The sequence below is a fragment of the Antrostomus carolinensis genome, unplaced genomic scaffold (genome assembly GCF_000700745.2).
Source record: "Antrostomus carolinensis isolate BGI_N321 unplaced genomic scaffold, ASM70074v2 scaffold1094, whole genome shotgun sequence".
In the NCBI taxonomy this organism is placed as follows: Eukaryota; Metazoa; Chordata; class Aves; order Caprimulgiformes; family Caprimulgidae; genus Antrostomus; species Antrostomus carolinensis.
In genome coordinates, this window is record NW_010309996.1 from 49,128 (window position 1) to 68,700 (window position 19,573).

At 42.9% G+C, this 19,573-nt stretch overlaps 1 protein-coding gene across 1 annotated transcript in view; it reads right to left on the reverse strand.

Moving 5' to 3' along the window:
* Window positions 1-19,573, reverse strand: part of F13A1 (coagulation factor XIII A chain) — a 56,589-nt gene that overhangs the window by 28,289 nt on the left and 8,727 nt on the right. Inside the window, exons 3-4 of the mRNA XM_010166253.1 lie at window positions 10,385-10,636; window positions 3,949-4,067 (exon numbers count right to left, since the gene is read on the reverse strand). Of these exons, the coding sequence (XP_010164555.1) occupies window positions 3,949-4,067; window positions 10,385-10,636 (371 nt within the window). The remainder of the gene's footprint in view (window positions 1-3,948; window positions 4,068-10,384; window positions 10,637-19,573) is intronic.

Below are 19,573 nucleotides of genomic sequence, written 5' to 3' on the forward strand. Positions count from 1 at the left end.
GCATCATCCCTGGGAAGCCGAATAATTGCACAGTGGACTCTCCACTCCACTGGTATGTGATGTAAATAATATCAGGTGAGTGACTGCGCTGTGGAGACCCTCCTTTCCAAGGAGAATCTGCACAACAGATAATGTGAACGCTAGGCCCTCATAGCTGTCCTTCCTGCTTCAAGTTCACTTTTCTTTTGGTCTGGCCCAATGATTTATCACTTTCACCAGGATCAAAATCTGCTATCCGCACTTCAAGTGGTCAGCAGTGCCTAAGACCTGAGTTAAGTCAGTAAGACATTTATCCCACAAATTAAATCTTTCTCATTGATGGTTTATGAGACGCTGTCAATCTTGCTAGCATGTACAGAAAGAAAAGAGGAAAGAAATTGCTATCAGGGTTGCTGCCTTCCACCTTAGCATTTACAAAATGACAGGAATGCTTATGAAATAACTGAATTAGCAGGAGAAGATATAGGACAAGGTGTAAAGTTTAGCTGCCTTACAATGTTGCAGTAGTGTAGGATGCAGAGTAGCCTTAACTCTGAAGTCACTTTTGCCCTCCCTAATTATCCAGGGATTTAAAAATATTACATCAAACTAAATCAGTTTCCTGCTCTCACTTTTGGCATGAAAATTCTGTCTAGAGGGAAGTGGAATAGAAACATAGCACTTGTAAGGCTGAACACCCTTGAAATGTCAGAGGAACCAGAGCAGCAGTAAGCAGTCAGGACAGGTGAGTGGACTTGGACGAGGCGCAGTCACTGCTGGCTCAACACAAGCTGAGATGGAGATAAACCAAATTCAGGATCAAGAAACTTCGTCAGAGTCACCTGGGAAAGACTGCAGACGGAAAATAAGGCATGAGAAAACACATAGGCAAAGGGGATCTGTCTGCATGCAGATCTGTGTTGTATTACAGAGCGATGCATTTAGCCGGGTTGGCCTTCAGTGGGCATCCCCCTTCATGCTAACCTGTTTCTAATAGATAACCTTCCATTTAAATCAAAGGAGGAGGGGCAATATCACCTTTTGCACTGGATGAATTAGGAATCGCTGTATTTCTCACAGTCAGTTGCAGGCAGATATGATCTCATACTGCTTGTGGTCTGATCTGACCGAATGCACAGGCCATAAAATTACATTTGCACAGTGGGCTGCAAAGATAATGCAGCTCAAAGTGAGAACATGAGGCAACTCACAATGACAACAAGAACTCTATGCCTACCTGTTTTATTTTATTTTTCTCACAAAAAAACCAACGTTAAATGATCAATATAGCATCCAACTTCTGACATTTCTCAGCTAGAGAATCTGTATGTACCTGGATTTTTTCCAAAGCCAAATTTGCCCTGAATCTCCTGTGGGATTTTCTGAGTGAGTGGCTATTTATGCTTTCTTAGAAGAAAAGAATCACAGTCATGTTGCAAGGAACACCTCCATCCTCATTCATTACAGCCATGTTTCAACTGATCTGTTGTTTTTTCTTCCTCAGTCCATTTTTCTTGCCTTTCCTCCTCTCATGTTGATGCTGCTCATTAAAGACAGCAGCTGTGAGAATCATCTCCCACTAGTTACCCAGTTTTGAACTGCATGTTCCTTTTTAATTTACAACCTGAGTTAAAGCTTCCAGCTGTCATTGTTCAAAGCAATTCTTTTAGCCTAAGAATATTACTGTGCATAAGTCTATCTGTATTTTTGTATATGACCATACACCTTTCACCTCTACGACTGTATGCAGCCTTGTGCTTTTTACTTACACTGTTGTACAGGGCTATATATCATAAATACAAAATACATACTTGTCTGATATATCCATTTTAAGGCCTTGCTGCTAGTACTTTTACTCATTCACAGCAATGCTCTTATTCTTAACATCCAGGATTGCTGAAAATGAGGGAGACACATGTATTTAATGGTTGGAGATTGCCAGGGTAAGATCAACAACATCACACCCTCCATCTCACTGAAAGCGAGGGAACCAGGAGAACATTTCTCCACTGCTTTGCAGTTTGAGTTGTCTGTAACACCCATACAAAATGATCGATTCCATTAAAACTCCTGGCTTGGGCCCCCTTGGATATATCTGCCACACTCAGTTTTCACATGGGCAAGTGACAGCAAAAGGTGTGTACCACAGCACAGTGTGGAATTCAGGTCCTTCAATTTCAGACAACACAGTACATGACAAAGGGCTATGGAACAGCCCTAACCTCCCAGACAGAACTACCTCCTAGCAAAAACAAATAAATAATGCAGTTTCTCAAGGGACACTGGTGATTGTGTCAGGAAGGTGCCAGATTTGCAGAATATAAGCACCTCAGGCCAAGCCACCATAAGCCATAAATTTAGCATCTTAGGACAGAAATCCAGCAGCTGGTTTAAGTAGCACCTTCCACCTCCAGTCACTCATTCTTCTCTCTCCCTCCCCCTTACATCTGTCACGAAGTGAATCCCAAATCTAGGAACAGAGCAAGACCAAAAATAACCCAGGAAAAAAAAAAAAAAAAATCAAGGAGATGCTTATTCAGCTAGATGAGCTCTCCAGTCTGATTCACTGCACGGTTGCACAAGCACTTGCAGGGGGAAGGAAGGGCCAGGAGGGGGCATTTTTGGTCAACTTAAATGCACACCCAGCTTTGGCCTCAGGCTCCGCATCTCTTATACCAGAGGCACCATCAGGTTATGGAACTGTTCCCCCCTCACACCACTTTATTTAAGGGTTATTTTTATCCCAGTCAGGATGACAGTCAGACCCCGCAAACAACGGCACTGACACAACCAAAGGAATGGTGCAGAGGCAGGAACTCCCTAAGTCAGTGCTGCCACAGTAAAAAAGATGCAATTACACCCTTAAATAAGGAAACAAGAGAGATGTGAGTTCAAAGGCAACCACACTGGCAATCCATCCAGCCCAGGCTTTGAGATTGTCTTTATCTGAGGGAAATAAACCAAGCAAGAAGGTCCCTTCTGCAAGGCTGCACCTGGGAGGTGCCAGGAAAACTGAATGGATCGGTCACTGTAGCATTACAGAAATACTTCAATACTTTCTTAATTGTGCTGTTGTGAAAAAACAGGAGGTGAGATGAGCAGAGTTCACCATGTCCAATAACTGCCCATTGGAGCGCCTCTGAGTGACAGCTGGGGTGAGTTTTGCGCTTTTTGATTCTGCTCGTTAATGCCTTTTTCCTGTTCTCACACAACAACTTCACTCTTTCATCCCATAGGGATTTTCAGGTTGGTTAGTGCTTACAAACAGACAGAGGTAAAATAGGCAAGCAGTCAGTCTGACATTATTGAAGGCACACCAACATCGCACACCAGCCTGCCAGGGATGCTTCCCCCAGGTTGTAAGAGGCCACTGGAGACTGATATTGTCAGGTCCAGACAGCAAAGGGAGAGGTTCCCCGCTTCGTCACTGTGGTGAGGAAATTTAAAACTCTGGGATTAAGTTCCAGTTTGTTATAGGAACCTTGTGACTAGCTGACCCCCAAGAAGATCAGAATTATTTCCACCAAGCTGCTAAAACTAAAAGGAAACTCAAAAAGCAATGCAACCTATTGCTGGAAAATTAAAACAAACAAACCCCCCCAAAACCAAACCAAAAACCCCTCTCCACTCTTTCACCAAATCGGTTTGATCCTGACGCAGCAACAACGTAGCAACAGAAATACCACTGCATTGTGGAAACCTCAGCTAATGGTTATAACTTTCAACAGGCAGCCTCTTTGTATCTGAAATATGCCCCTAAAACAAGATCTTTAAATATTAGCTATTATAACATTGCTTTTCTGGGTTAGGCATATACCCACTTCATACAATTTTAAAATCATGCCCCTTGTCTTTCTGAAGGAGAGACCAATAATGCACTTCAGAGACTAGTCTCAACCACAGTCTGGTGTCAATTAAATTCACTTGCTGTCCTACTGGGAGCAGCCAGAGAAGGTCTAAATAGCTCACCTGACCGTAACTCCAACTTCTGAATTTTATGTCGTCGATGTTTCCATGGAAAACAATACCAACATCATTCAGGACATATTCTTCCCTTTCCTTCTCATCATCCAGATACACGGCATCCTCTGCATCAGTTTATTAAAAATAAATGTTAACAGAGTCACTTAGTTTTCATATAGGACAGATAAAAAAATCTTAGCATATAATACATCTTTGATGAAAAGTATCCCTTTTCCATCAAACGAAGCACTACTTGCTTCAACAAACTACAAGAATAAGGAGGTAGTGACCCCAGTTAGGAATATGATACACAACTTAAAAGCATACAAGATGGAAAAATGCTGACAACTCCTGCCTGTTTTCTCAGGATCTGTAAAGTACAATTAAAATGTCACATCTTATCAAGAACTTTGTGATGAGTGCGTACCACTAATTTAAAAGTTGGGGCAACCATGATGCAATTCTGCATCCGTACAAACAGATCAAAGAACAATTAAAAACCTATTAATGTTAATGGAAAACAGCTCAAGTCAAGAGATCTAAAGAAAAATCTGTAGTGCATTAAAAAAAATGCAATACAGTTTTTATAGTGTATTAACAGAAGGGTTTGATTGCTTTTTCTGTATGGAAGTTATTGATTGGAATATCCCTCCCCCATGTAGCTTGACTGACCAGCTAGTATGAGGAGAAATTCAAGTGTCCAAGTGAAAACTGGAAGTAATTGGAAGAGATTTTTATCAAAATGTATACAAAAGGTATATCCCACATCAGTCTTATGTCAACAGCATATGTGTAAACCCTCATTCTGCAAACATGATTCACATACGTAAATAACCCACTATTAACATTAATAACTAATGCTGAATGACATGAAACTATTCAGATGTTCATGGATAAATATGAAGCAGGTCATGATTCTGTGACACTAGGATAGTTGTGGATTTCTTTCCTATGCCAATGCTTGTATTGAGCTTTTATTTGCGACTAAGAGATACAGCTTAACAATTAATAGCGTGGGAATTAATTAATTTGAGGAACTCAGTAATGTGGTACAAGTTAGCCAATTAAAGGGAAGCAATAACCTCTGATAGTTTGATGCAAGTACAAAACTACCGCTCACTACTGCTATAGTGGATTTCTTCAGCATCCCACTACAAATTACTAGAAGATCATTTTACTTTTAAAAGCCTATTGATTTGTTGTATTTTGTTGAAATGCAAATCAGATTTGTACTTCCTTGTAAACCTCATCCACAAAAACTTCTTCATTTGCCCATAAAACTGCAATTTGGCTGAAAATAAGCTAAAATCTGAGCCCTTTGAAAAAAAAAATCAATGGCAAAACTCACACTGGCTTCAGCTGGGTGAAGGGTTTGGCCAGTCTGCACACCTGACCCTGCAGGAAGTTTTGTTTTCTTTGAAGATATATTTATATCTCTATGTCAGAGATATACAGAAGGCATATACATAGATATGTAGCATAATGACCTCCACATTGGTGTGCAAGGAATGGTAGGGAAGCCAGTGTTAGATGGAAGAAGCCTTTATTGCATTTGAGGACAGGAGTCCTTGCCATTATGCTTTTGACAAGGTTGCTCTACAGGCTCCAAATCTGAGCAAATGGAGAAGAAGCAGGTTTTATTGGGTTTTTCCTAAGGTGGGCAGGTCAGAGATCCACTCTTGCATTTGGAGTGCTGGTATTCACCTGGCTTCTAAGGGCTGGGTCATCAAGAAGTTTCTTCATAGGCTTGTCACTATCCATAACTAATCTGTACCCAGGCACAAAGCAGAAGATCGCGGGTTTATTATATTCAGAGGGTACCAGGTGAAAGGGAGCGTTAAAACTTGACAGTGAATCAAAAAGCTGCAGTCATTTATGCCAGCAGAGATTCTCATACTTATAAAACTGTATATTACATGACTTTTTTGAGGTCCAGCTCCCAGCTCTAAACAAGTTTGGCATAACATCCCACTAAAAATGTTGCAAATGTTACAGATCACCTAGGCTCTGTTTCATTAGGCTGGATCTGCCTGATTTGCTGATTGAACAGCGATATGCATTCTCTCACTGAGCTTTGGATTTTACAAAAGCACATCCATACAAATGGTACAAAGAATGCATTTAAAGAACTCACACCTTCTTCTGTACAGTTATGCATTCACTGGAGCGTGTGCATATGCCATATTGACAGCTGTTGTTTTCTTTTAGGGATTAAAAATATCAATATTGATCTGGTTGGTATCAATTGAGATGCTTGTGTTATTTCGAGACTGCACGATCTTTGCTAAATCAGATGAAAATTGATTAACTTCTCTGTCAATTATTTTAAAATATTTGTGGGTTTTGATAAAGTAAAAAGGGTTTCTGTGTTTCACAGAGAAGCCAGCTGCTTTGATTTTTGACAGCTTTCACTGCCCTTGAGACTGTTTAGAAGAAAATACGAGACATTTGTAACTACTTTGATGCTAAGCATGCTCTACATAGTACAACTCCTAATTATTTTGTGCAAGTGGAGGTTCACATCTGACAAACAGCAGAATTCCATGGAAATGTGCTGGTTTTGTTTATTCTTTTTCTCTAGCAGTTTAGGGGTTTTTTTACTCACTTCTTTTATCCTGGGAAATTACTAAGACGCTCTCAATGCTACAAAGAAGCAAATTAGCCTCTGTGCTTCTCTGTTTGAAGACGGATAAGGTGAAAACACACTTCACATGAAGACAGTACTGTAGGCAAGGAATCCCACTGAAGACCGGCTACTTGTAAAACAGATGAGGAATGCAGTGCAGCACTTTCAATTTGGAAAGGTGAATGAGCATGAGAAGACCCTACTCAGGTTGGGAGGACCCCATCTCCAGCACAGCAACCTCTTGGAATTGGAAATGTTATTTCTTCCTGCAGACAGCGGCTGCTGAGCACCAGCAGACTGGTAGAGGTGGCAACTTGCCCTGAGCACCCTGACTCCCTTCAGCATGCTTCTGTGGGAACCCAGGAATACTGTAAAATTTCCAGGGCTCTTGCTGGGAAGAGGGTAGTGCTGTGGCAAAAACAGAGCTGTAAGAGCTAAATAGTTATCTACAAAACCCACTTCAGCCAGGACCAAAATCAGTATGTGGTCTTGCAACTGCTAGTGCTTGCCTACATTAATGTAGCAGAAGGATGAAGCTCAGTGTGAATGTTACCCATGTGGAATCTATGATACAAGAGATCAAATTTATGATTTAGCTGTAAACACAAGAAAATGTTGTTGGGCCAAATTCTAGTGACTGGTAACACGAGAGGATTCCAAAGTCAACCACATGTTACTAATCCTCAAACTGTATTAGGACATTTAAGCAGAAGAAATGCGCAATTGACTCAATAAAGTTGCACTATATTTAATTGCTTAAATATAATGCACTTTTCAGGAGGCTTGAGTGAATGAAACAAACACTTCAGCCCACAGAATCTGCAGCTTACTTAGATATGCTATTCATTTCCCCCTGTGAGAGAACCACACAAGTCAATGCAAGGTCTTTTCCTGATAAGCACTGAACTTTCCCCAGCAGAAAGTTGCTGGAACTGAGCACCTCCTTGTAAAGAGTTCACAGTATTCAGATCAAAGGAACCCTTCTCTGCTTTCATGTAGTCTGATACTGATAAGAGTTAAGTTAAACTCCAAGAAGTTATCCTTAACTACTTGCCATTTGTAGCTTCTGTTTCAGAAATGAAGAGGGCTCTGCATGCCCAAAAGCCCATCTGCTTTCCCAACTACATCAGCTGGCTGAAGAAAGGATGCTGCCTCTCCTCACAGGCTTTACCTTGCTTATAAAGTAATGCAAATTTCACCTGAGTATCTGAAATCTCAATCCACTAGCTTGCTGTATTCCCAGATGTTTGGGGCTGGCATACATAATTTTGCAGAATCAGGCCCTGCATCTGCATCTTTAAAGTATTCTTGGTGATCAGCCTTAAATGTAGCTAATGGGATTAAAACTTATAAAAGCATCTGATGATTTTAGAAGCAAAGTATTCTAGCTTGACTGGTGAAGTATTCAAACTTGTTCTGAAACAGCAGGAAAAAAATCCCTTATCCCTGCCTGAGAAGATATGTCAAAACTGAAGTACAGTGAGAAAAGAAGTAATAAGAAAGGGCACAAATACCTCCGTCTTAAAGAAAAGCTCATACCGACACACTGGTGTTTCTCCAAAATGATGAGTTGGAAACCTGCGCTAGACACTGACAGAGCCCATACTCTGCTCCCTGCTATAACAATCCCCATTCATTCCTGGCATCAGCCTTCTCTCTTTTTAATGAGACTTTTCACTCAGACTTTTCTGCTTAGCTATTAACCCAGCAAACAAGTCTAGCAGATTTTCAAGCTATTGTTTTCTCTACACTTTAACTGTCTGAGTTTTTATACCCTTTTGTCATTCCACTGAACAATATTTTCCAGTCCGGGGATAAAGTGTGGAGGAACAGTCCCTGATTTTCTAACACAAAGAAAGTGGGAAAAGGCAGATATAGGAGCCAATTAGCCCAAACTACCTAGGAGTAAAAGTAGGGGAAAGAAATGAGAATAAATCCAAATCCATAACATAAACTACAATAGTCAGCAAGAGACAGGACCTGAAGTCATGGAAGCACACCTGAACATGTAAGCTGGAGATGAAAATGGGGTCTCCCAGGGATGACCCTGAGCCGCCTCCCCTAGGGGTAGGGGTACGCAGCACATCCTTGCTGCCCAGACATTCACTTTTCCTTTCCTGAAGCAGAGTTTTTCCATTGTCCTTGCCAATCGCCTACATTAATATAGCAGAAGGATGAAGCTCCGTGTGAATGAGCATGAGGCAACCTGAGGCAATTTAAGAAGCTTTTTCCTTTGAGGTTTATCCCTTTCCAAAGAGGTGCTGAGCCACTGGAGAGTCACTGTGCTGGCTAATAAACTGGCTGTTACTATACCCAGGACTAAAGCCAAGGGATGGAGTAGACTAAAGCTCTACCTTGGGGTGGAGAATCACACCTTCCTATCTGGATCTCTGACAGGCTGATGATGCCTTCACAAACCTGGAGCAGTTTTCTCTCCTCACCAGTAGGTCATAACTTTGGCAATGATTCCTCTCTTTCTGTTACACATTCTCCCTCCTCTCTCAGACTAAACTCTCAGCATGCTGCTCTAAGATACCTACCTACCTCTATGCCACTTTCAGAGGTACCTCACAGTGTTGTGGGGCCTTGGGCCCTTCCCTTCCCTCTTAACTAACTCTGCTTTACTCAGCATTAACATATATCTTCCTAAATAATGCATAAGTTAATCATTACTTATATTCCCTTGGACCAGGGGCAAGTAATGGATTCAGCACAAATCATTTGATGTCCTGACAGTAGTGCAGCTGAATAATGGACCCCATTAATAATGCTAAACTTGCTCGTCACTTGGTAGGATGGCCCCTGTTTCATTATTTGATACAAATACTGTGGTAAAAAATTAAAAGGTGAAAGAAGGGTGGTGGGAGAACATTAAAGTTAGTTGGTGACATAAATATATAGCAATATGTATGACTTGGAACCTTATAAGTGTCAGAAGCTGCGACACAGTGCTACAGCCTATCAGAAGGCTGAGCCAAACCTCCCTGGTCCTCCTTGCCCTCTCCTTAAAGCCACACATGGAGTTCATTGGGTGAAATACAATTCTGTCAGCACAAGGGCTGATTTTACCCGGGATCTATGGAGACTTTAAAAAAAAGTTTTAAACCCACTAGATTTTTTAAAAAAAGCTTATTTGAAAACGTTTCATTCCTCACAGAGGACAAGGTTGCTGGCAATTAGTCACCACTAAAGGGGACATTATAAGGGCAAATGTCATGTAGCAGCAGGAAGGCACCATCAGTGATGCCACAAGCAGGTTGACTCCATTCAACTCGTGCAGGAGCAGCAGCTCCCATTGAATTCCTGCAAGCTTTTGGCTGCAGATGTTCAATCCTACATGTGGCAATCAGCAACATAACTCAACCGAGTATGGGATGCTTCCACATCCTGTCCCACACCAAATCCTGGAAAAAAATATGCCCATATTGACTTGTTAGTTTAAGGCACACACAGGCAGGCAGGAGGCTCACGCTGATGTCTATTAAAGTCAGAGCAAAGCCTTAGGGTGTATTTACTATGAGAAATGGAGCATCACCACACTGCCCAAGCTGGTAAAGACAGGCTTGGCCTCATAAAACTGCAGAGTGCACCTAGAGCACAGGCTCAGGTCTGCAGCAGGGAGCCCTGTTCACACAGGGCTATTCCCCAACTTGAAAGACTTGTCTCTTAGCAGAGTGACTATATAATTCCCAGTCCCAAACTAGCATATCTCCAACCTCCTTGGTACCAAGCTCCCCTTCCTGGACCACCCCCTCCCAAAACCCGATGAAGCTGGCAGCAGAAAGCGTGAACCTTTGACTCTGATAAGATACTTACGCTGGCACCATGGATTGAACAGGATGTAAGTGTCGGTTGCTGAGTTCCTGTGTGTCCGGAGGATGCCAAAAGGAGTCCAGACAGCAACATACAGGCGAAACTTCCCAACGATGCAGGTGGCAGAGGACATGACGGACAGGCGAATGGAGTTGTTCTCCTTGTGGGTAATCTTGGCTCCCCACTCGCCAGGTTTCAGCACATCACCTACTAGAACTGGGATGTAGGTGCCTTTGTTTTGCTGTGGGTAGCGACCTGGAGAGAGAGAGGTGAAAAGGTTAATCTCATTTTGACAGTTTTTAAATTTCCTGGCAGTCCTCTGTCCTTTTGTTGTATTTTCAATGGAGATGGCAAGTTTTAGTGGGCACATACCACCTACCTCCCTCAGAGCTTCACAGAGTGCCCAGTCACTTGGCAGTACAGCCACACAACTACACATGACAGTTCCCAGCAGGCACCCATCTCACTCCAGCAAGCTTCAGTCTTTCTGGCTTGGGCACTGCCAGGAGCAGGGACTGTCCCGGGATTTCCTTGCTCACTACTGTTCATCCTAGTGCAGCCAACTCCCCTCCAGCTTGCTCCTTGCCTTAGTATCAGCTGTTAATAAGTGTGGATAAGAGACCCTTTCCCAGTTCAGATGCACCCGCCACCCTCATCACTAGGACACAAGTGCCCAGTGGGTCCTAGACATTAGCTTAGGGGTTCTTTAGCACAGCAGAACCTCACTCTTCTCACTGCACAGCTGCATTGACAAGCAGAGACCAAGCACTCTTTCACACAAGTCCATACAAATGGAGGAAATACAAGTCAGTCCACCAGCAGACACCGAAAGCTCTGTTTCTTCCCAGCATTTGCTCCTCATGGATGGAGTGGGAACCAACTCTGGACACCCAAAGTACAGATAAGCACATCTAGGCTGGACAGCCAAACTTTCTCTGTAAGCAATGGGTCCCAAAGTATGACACACCTCCAAATTACCATACATGACAGTCTACCTCACAGTGAGACAAATCACACCCCAGAGAAGCCTGTTTTACTCTGCCAACTGTAAAATGCATCTAGACAGATAGGCTACATGTAAACATGTACACTGCCAGGATTCAAAGTTGTGTGAGGATCCACCCTTTGAGCCTGAGGTAGAGCCAAACCATATCTGGAAGCCAACCAGCAGCGTAGACAGAAAAGACACTTGTGAGAAGACTGAGTTCCTTATCTCATTCTCAAGTCTATTCTTTGTTTCATATTTTAGGTTGAAAGTCAGACAATCTCATTCAAAAATAAGGTAATGAAAGCAACAATGACAGACAGAGGGACAGACTTCCATATTTGTTGTTCTCTACTATTTCAGAATTTCAAAATTAAAGTCATAAGGACATTGATTTTCCCGTTTGCTTATTTTTATACAGCTGATGTAGACATAATCCCAGATCTGAACACTGCTACATTCTGGGAAAGGACAGCTTCAGCTTTGAATCTGATGCTTGCAAGCTGCCATGACATACCTATTTCTAAGAAATCTGGGGCTACTGTGCTTCATCCAAGAGATTATTCAGTGCACATGAATTTCCATTTTGCACAGATTCAGTGCACATAAATAACCCACTTTGCCTTGGTGGCCAGGGATGCTGTAACCCATGAAATCCATTCAGATCAGTGAGGGAAGCAACAGAAGGGAAAGACCTACAGAAGAAAAAAGGACTAGAATAAGAGAGCAAAATCAATAGAAAACACTAAAAGATAAAGCACTGGACACTTCAAATGTAAGCCATCAAAGGAAAGTCAGTCTAGAGAAAAGATCCTATGGAGGTAACAAGGTTGAGAGTCTTGTGCCTGCTAACAATTGCGATCTGAGAGCTAAACATATTCTTGCTCTTTGTAGTGCAACTGGGTATGACCCAGCTTGCCTCTACAGTTGATATTTTGCTTCTGGTTTTGATATAATTGTTTGGTTTTTTTTAAAGCAGTCTAGACAAATAAAGCAGCAGAGCAAACCAAGTAATTGAACTGACATCCTTGAAAACTGTTAACAAGTGCTACTTTTTCAAATACCTCTCTTACCTCCTTCAGAAGGTGGGAGCGGGGAGAGAGTACTATTTTAATGTGGTTAGGAATTGACACTATCATCTTCACCAGAAGCTGCATGTCAGTGTAGGAGCCTACTGGGGACAGAGGGAGTTGTGCTATGGCAGGGGCTTTCATAGAATGGTTAGGATTGGAAGGGACCTTAAAGATCATCTAGTTCCAACCCCCCTGCCATCAGCAGGGACACCTTCCACTAGACCAGGTTGCTCAAAACCTCATCCAGCTTTGCACCACCATGTCTGTGTACACCATGTGCACATGGGGAGGCTGCAGAATCACTCTGTAATAAATCTGCCTATAGGAACAGATATAGATCCCAAAGAGGCCATGGGACCTTTGGAAGACAGCTTTGTGGAAACCCCTTCACCAGCACCTCATGGCAGGTTTGGGAAAGTACCAGGCCTTTGGTATTCTCACTTTTCTGAGGCCCAAACACACAAAAACCCATTTACCCTTTCAAACAAAGGTGTCTCTTGCTTGCAAAGCCACAAGACACCCTAATCAACCTGTTGCTTGAAAAGGGAGTACCTGTACCTGCTGCTGAGGAGCACCCAAGGTCCTTTCAGCTCAGAGCTCATGCCCCACACAACTGCTCCCAAACAGTAACAGAGGCAGGCCACCACACTGTCTTGCTAATCCATGAGGAGAAGGTGCTCTGGGGCTCTGTCTGCATCTCTGTAAACATAGCAGGGACACCAGGGAAGGGCTATCTTAGAGGTCAGGATAATTTGCATCTGTTACAAACAGTAAATACAAAAGAACATCGTTTGTTTCTGACAGATGAGCGGGTTTTGATGCTCATGAACAGTTGCATAAATCCTGAACCCGCAAGGAAGCCTGGGAAGATGGGCACAGCTCTCAAGAGCACAGTGAGCGATTTCCAACATTTTATTTGAAGAGAGGACAGGACAGGATTCCCTAATCCTCCAAAACAAAAACCAAAATGCAAATGGGAGAGGAAGGGAATTGCTTCTTCTGACAGGAGCTTGTGGAGCTGAATTGTAGTCACACATCTAGACACCTGACAGCACCAGCCCCACTAGTCTCATATACACACATCTGTTGTCTTGATACTAGAGCGCTATAAAGCTGAATAACTGGCATTACATGCTAAGGTTGTTGGCAAAAGAATCATTATGTAGGTTCAGTACTACGTTTATAAACATTGTAGGAAATTTCACTCAGAATGGTTTGGCCATTTGACTTTTATCTACATCTTGAGCACACGTTTCTGGCTGCAGCGGAGACGTAGGGCTGACTTTGGCTCATAGTTGGGATATCTGTAATGTCAACCCTTTCTGAGAAGGGATAATGTGAAATAGTGATTTCATTCTCTGGGTTAGAGTCTCTAAGGAAGAAGATTCAATGTTATTCAAAGACTCATTACCAAAAGCCTGCAAACGCCAAGCAGAACACTCTCCACAGGATCTCTGGTGCAAACCCAGCCCACAGAGAGGAAGGAGGGTGTTTGAGTGCGTGTCAGGACCAGGAGCCATGTAGAGAAGATAAAGTCTTTATGCTGACAGGAGGAGAGGCATCAACTGGCTCAGGATCCCTCTCACTCTGATTTGCTCCAGGAGCTGGCAGCCTGAACCACGCTCTGCAGCCAGTTCTTTGTGGCTGCCTCACTCCCCACGCTCACGTGTGCTTTGGGTGTAGGAGGCCCTGGCCTTCACACGAGGATATTTCACAGCCAATTGCTCTGTGAAAGACAAAGTTGTTGCATGACATCACACTGTTGGGATGTCTCTGTCCACTCTCCCTAACAGCACGTGGAAATGGGAAAATCCAGCCCGAGAACTTGGAAAGGGAGGAGGTTGCTGCACTGTTACCACCAGGCATAAGGTGAATTTATTATAGGCTCCTTTTGAAGCTCAGAAGATATCAGGCACTGAACAAAGGCTGCTGACTGTCTTGCCTCCAAGGCAAGAGAGGACAGGAGAGAATTCACAGTGGCCATCTTTCCTGGGCCTCCAACTCTCTGCATTTCAATGCTAAGTACTGAGCCATGACACTGCCAGAAGACATTATTTTTAAAGAAACCTTCCTTTTACAGAAGGTTTAATGGACTAAACATTATCTATTTCCTCTGCCTCACAGTGCACAGGCCTGCAACCTTTTGGTACTTTTCTTATCCCACCTTGGTTTCCATAGCTATCCAAGCTGGGCTCCTACAGCTCCTGGTCACTTCAGTTGCAGTTCAACTCTGCTCTACACATCCTGGGCTTTCTAGGCACCCAGGAAAAAAGGAGCAAAATAGCTGCTGTTGCTATTAAAGGAGGTCAGGTCTCCCCCAGTGCTGCATCACAAGGCTTTGAAAGGAAGTAAACACGACTGAAGGTCTACATGGTGAAATGCATCATGACCAACACACGTGTGGATGTGGGCACATATGGGTTGCCCCCTGCCACACACACACACACACTTTTCAGGGGAAAAAAGCAGCATGCAATATTTGTTAAAACTTGACAAATTCTTATTTATGCAGCAGCAAAAGAACGAGCTGCCTAAAACGCAGAACTGTGGGGACACACATGCATTCAAAGTGCGTTATTTTTAACATATGCCTCAGGTCCTTAGCGTGCCAGCTCTGGGTCCATCAGGCACAGAGGCAAGCTGTGTTTAATTCTGGGTAAAACTACTGCAGTGGAGAGGGATTTACAGCAACGAAAGGAGAGAAAGAGGTGGGTACAGCAAGTTCAGTTGGCAAAACAGGAGCGCTCCTCCTCTGGCTATCCAAGTCTGCTGATGATCCTTCCAAGTGACTAACAGGGACCAGGACTTGCTCAAACCACACTCCTCTTCCCCCCCTGCCCTGTCCCTAGAAGCACCTATCTCCATCTAGTTTAGTTTTTTCCTTGATCCCCAGTGGGTATATGCATTGCTGTATGTATGCATACATTAAACAACTCCTAAATACTGCTGCTGAGTTAGTGATGGAGGGACTAATGGGTACTCTTGGATAGGCGCTACACAAGTGTGTAGATGTTTTTTTTACTTTTGGCGGGGAGGAGGGAAAATTTGGCAGCACAGAGATTAGCAATATAATGAGTTTCAGAGGATGTTTCTTCCCTGATGGAAGTAGGATACCTCAGAAGAGAGAAAGGTGAGCAAAGCTATTGCTCAATAGTCTTGTATGGAACCCTCCTTAGAAGATTGCTTTTTTTAAAGGAGTTGAAGAATCTGTCTCCCTTTGGGACATACATTACACATAGTAAGGTTAACGATTTTCCTGTTAGGTTCATTTGTTTTACCTCAATACACTCTTTTGTACAAAGGGTAAAGAACCTATTTCAATGCCAGCCCTGAAAGTATAATAACTGTGACAGGTTGATAAATAAATCTGAGCTGGAAACCACAAGTACAGTAGCTGTGTAGCAGAGGCAAGTCTTACCATAGCATGCAGCCTCAGGATGGGTGTTAGCATCCTGGGACAGTGCCTTATTAATCACTATGAATAACTACAACAAATGTCAGAAGGGGGAGGGAAAGGCGAAGAGAAAGGCGAAGAGAAAGGCGAAATGTCATCTAAGGAAGGAAGGGAGAAGAGCAAATTAGAAAAAAAAAAAGAAAAAGTAAAACAAACAGAAAATAAAGATAAGTGCTCTAAAAATACCAAACAATTGAAACAAGACAGAAGAAGAATTTAAAAAAAAAAAACCCAAAACAGTAGTGCCTTTAAGATGCTGCTTTAATATCACATCTGGGTTCTTCCCACCCTCAAATCCCATTGCTTTCAGAAGTGCTGCATACAAACTTGTTAATGTAGGAAACCTAAATATCTTGAAATAATTTTTGCTTATAGCTCCAGTTAGGAATCCTTAACATCTGACCACTCTGTCTCAGGAGTAAATGTTTCTAGTACTTTACAGTTGTAAAAGATACATCAGAATCACATACCTTAACTATTAAAGACATTAAAAAATACAGCTAGATTTTATGTGCCACTTGATGCTGTTGCAGCAGTGCAAAAGGAGAGCATAATAAAGATTTCTTTGCATGAAATACTGCATTCATGGAGCACCTCAAGGGACTCCCTCCTCTCTGCTCCTCCAGGGCCTGGCTGGCAATTCCAGAGGGGAGGAATAAAAATACCTGTGGATACTGTAGAACAGTGTGAAGAGCTCAGTTGATTCTTGGGAGGGGTCCTGCATCAGACCCCTGGTTATTTAGTTGTACTCAGATATTCCTCTGACCATAGGTGGAAATTTGATGTCACCTAAATAAGCCCTATGGGAGCAGCTTTAACATGTTTTTGTTCTTAGCTGCTTTCATGTATTTATAACTGTTCCTCTGGAGCAGGCCTGGGAAAACTAGAAAAAGGAGCAGCACATCTCTGCCTCATCTCAGGTCAAAATCCAATGATTTGTAGAAGCCTGAGGAGGGTGTATGGGCGGCTGCTTGGGTGTTCATGCATGCACATGTGTGGAAAGGTGATAGTAGCCTGGAGGACTGGGATTTATGATCATTCCAGAAGTATTCTAATTAATAAAATGTTCATAATAGTATTTAGGGATAAACCAATATATATGGATTTATGAAGCCATTTAAGGTAAATACAAATATACAATAATTTATGAGGGTGTGGGGAAATATATCATTAGAGTAAGGATGCATCATATAAACTCATCAACCACGCTAGGATTTACAGCCATGTCCAGGAAACTACTACTAAAACCATGATTGAAGGCCATATAAGCACATCTAACCATACATCTGCTTTTCAGATAAATCACTGCAGTGACTGTGAAAACTTTGCAGCACTCATGGCAGACTGCTTGCCCCAGGTGCAGGAGCTGCTCTCAGAGAAGCTGAGCCCCATACTGTGGAAAGCCAAGAGCAGCACAAAATATTCCCATCACCACAAAGGAGGTAGTCAGGAGAGATCAAGGTGGGTGAAGGAGTTACTGGCTCCTCTGGGCTCCCTGAAGCTCCAAGCTAACTGAAATTGTTCCCACTGTAGTGAACTGGATGTAAGCACATCTTCTACACTTCCCTTGTGACTCTTTCATCTCAACCCCAGACCAATAAAATGATTATTTCCCAAGGGGTGATGCTCACCTTTCCTCTCATTAAAGCCAGGAAGTGGGCTGCAAGGAAGGAAATATGTGGTGATGGAGCAGCTCCTAAACCACAGGTCCTGAGGCAGGGCTGCAGGCCAGCATGAGAGCTGGAATAACATCCCATTACTCTTTATAAATGGATATTTTTCCATGTGGATTTTTTGGCACATTCATTTTTTTCCCCATGCTTTGGCAGACAAGTATGGTCCTAATTTAATGAAGCATTATGTGCAAAACTGAATTATAATAATCCACATGTTAGCACCTCAGCCAGTTTCACCGATGGTGACTCTATGGAAAACAGACTGTTAAAGCAAAAAGGACTTTATTCATAAGGAACCATCTCAGAAGAACATCAGTAAAAGTGACTTGCAAGAGATTATATATTTACATATATATATTTGTTTATACAGTTTAACCCATGAATTCTAGACTCTGTATGAATGGTCTTTATATGGACCATGGATTTAAAAAAATTGTAACTAAAGATTGTTCTGTGAGTGTTTCAGACCTAGTTTCACATGACAAAAGAAGCATTTGTCCCAGGTACCCTTGACTCATTATCAATTTCAATGATTAAGCAGTCTCTACTTGCTTTATTTGCTTCATTAATCAACTTTTTAATGACGCAAAAGAAGCAAAAATAGGAGCAAAAAAAGAGAAGTTAAAGTAAATTTTAGGGAATAAACGAAACAGAATAGTTCTATACACACAGAAGATCAAGTCATTAGCATTGTCACATTTTTCAGGAGCAAAATTAGTCTTTAATGCGTAAAAATTCTATGATGGATTAATGTCAATGTTCAGAAATTTCCAGTGCTGGGAACTAATAATTTCTGAAGAACTTCATAGAGTGCTGTTGTATAAACAACCCTCACTGTGGGCACAGCCCTGCAAAAAGAGATGTTGATTTTTCCCAGCTTCAGCTGAATTCCCTAGAAGCCAAAGCCAGTCATCCCTACCAAAAGTATCTTTGTACCTTATGAGAATAGCACCTTGAAACACCCAAAAGGTTCTACAGCTCATGGACAGCCTGGTCCACATTGCTTGGGGTAACTTTTGCACCCTTGGAGGTGTTCCAAATCTGCCCCCAGGGCAAGGTCCTGAGCAACCTGAGCAAGCTGGACCTACTTTGAGCAAGGGCTTGGATGCGAGACCTCCAGAGGTGCCTCCAGCCTAGGTTGTTCTACAGATTTGCTGTACCATTTGAGGATGTGATTGGTGACAGCCAACGCGGTTTCACGAACGACAAATTATGTCTGACTAATTTGGTGGCCTTCTACGACAGAATAACAGCATTGGTGGATAAGGCTAAAGCAACTGATGTCATCTACCTGGATTTATGCAAGGCATTTTACCCTGTCCCACATGACATCCTTGTCTCTAAGTTGGAGAGGCACAGACTAGACAGACAGACCACTCAGTGGATAAGGAATTGGCTGGACAGTCGCACTCAAAGAGCAACCCCAAGCACAGATACAGGCTGGGCAGAGAATGGATTGAGAGCAGCCCTGGGGAGACGGACTTGAGGGTACTGGTGAATGAGAAGCTCAATGTGAGCTGGCAATGTATGCTCACAGCCCAGAAGGTCAACCACAACCTGAGCTACATCAGGAGAAGCATGGCCAGAAGGTCAAGGGAGGTGATTCTCCCCCTCTACTTCACTCTCATGAGAACCTACCTGGAGTGTTGCCATCCAGTTCTGGGGCCCCCAACACAAGGAGGACATGGACCTACTGGAGCGAGTCCAGAGGAGGCCACTAGGATGATCCGAGGGCTGGAGCACCTCTCCTACAAGGACAGGCTGAGAGAGCTGGGGCTGTTCAGCCTGGAGGAGGCTCCAGGGAGACCTTCTAGCGGCCTTCCAGTACCTGAAGGGGCTACAAGAAGGCTGAAGAGACACTTTTGATAAGGGCAAGTAGTAATAGAACAAGAGGTAATGGCTTTAATCTGGAAAAGGAGAGATTTAGATTAGATATTAGGAAGAAATCGTTTTCTGTGAGGGTGGTGAGACACTGGCACAGGTTGCCCAGAGAAGTTGTGGCTG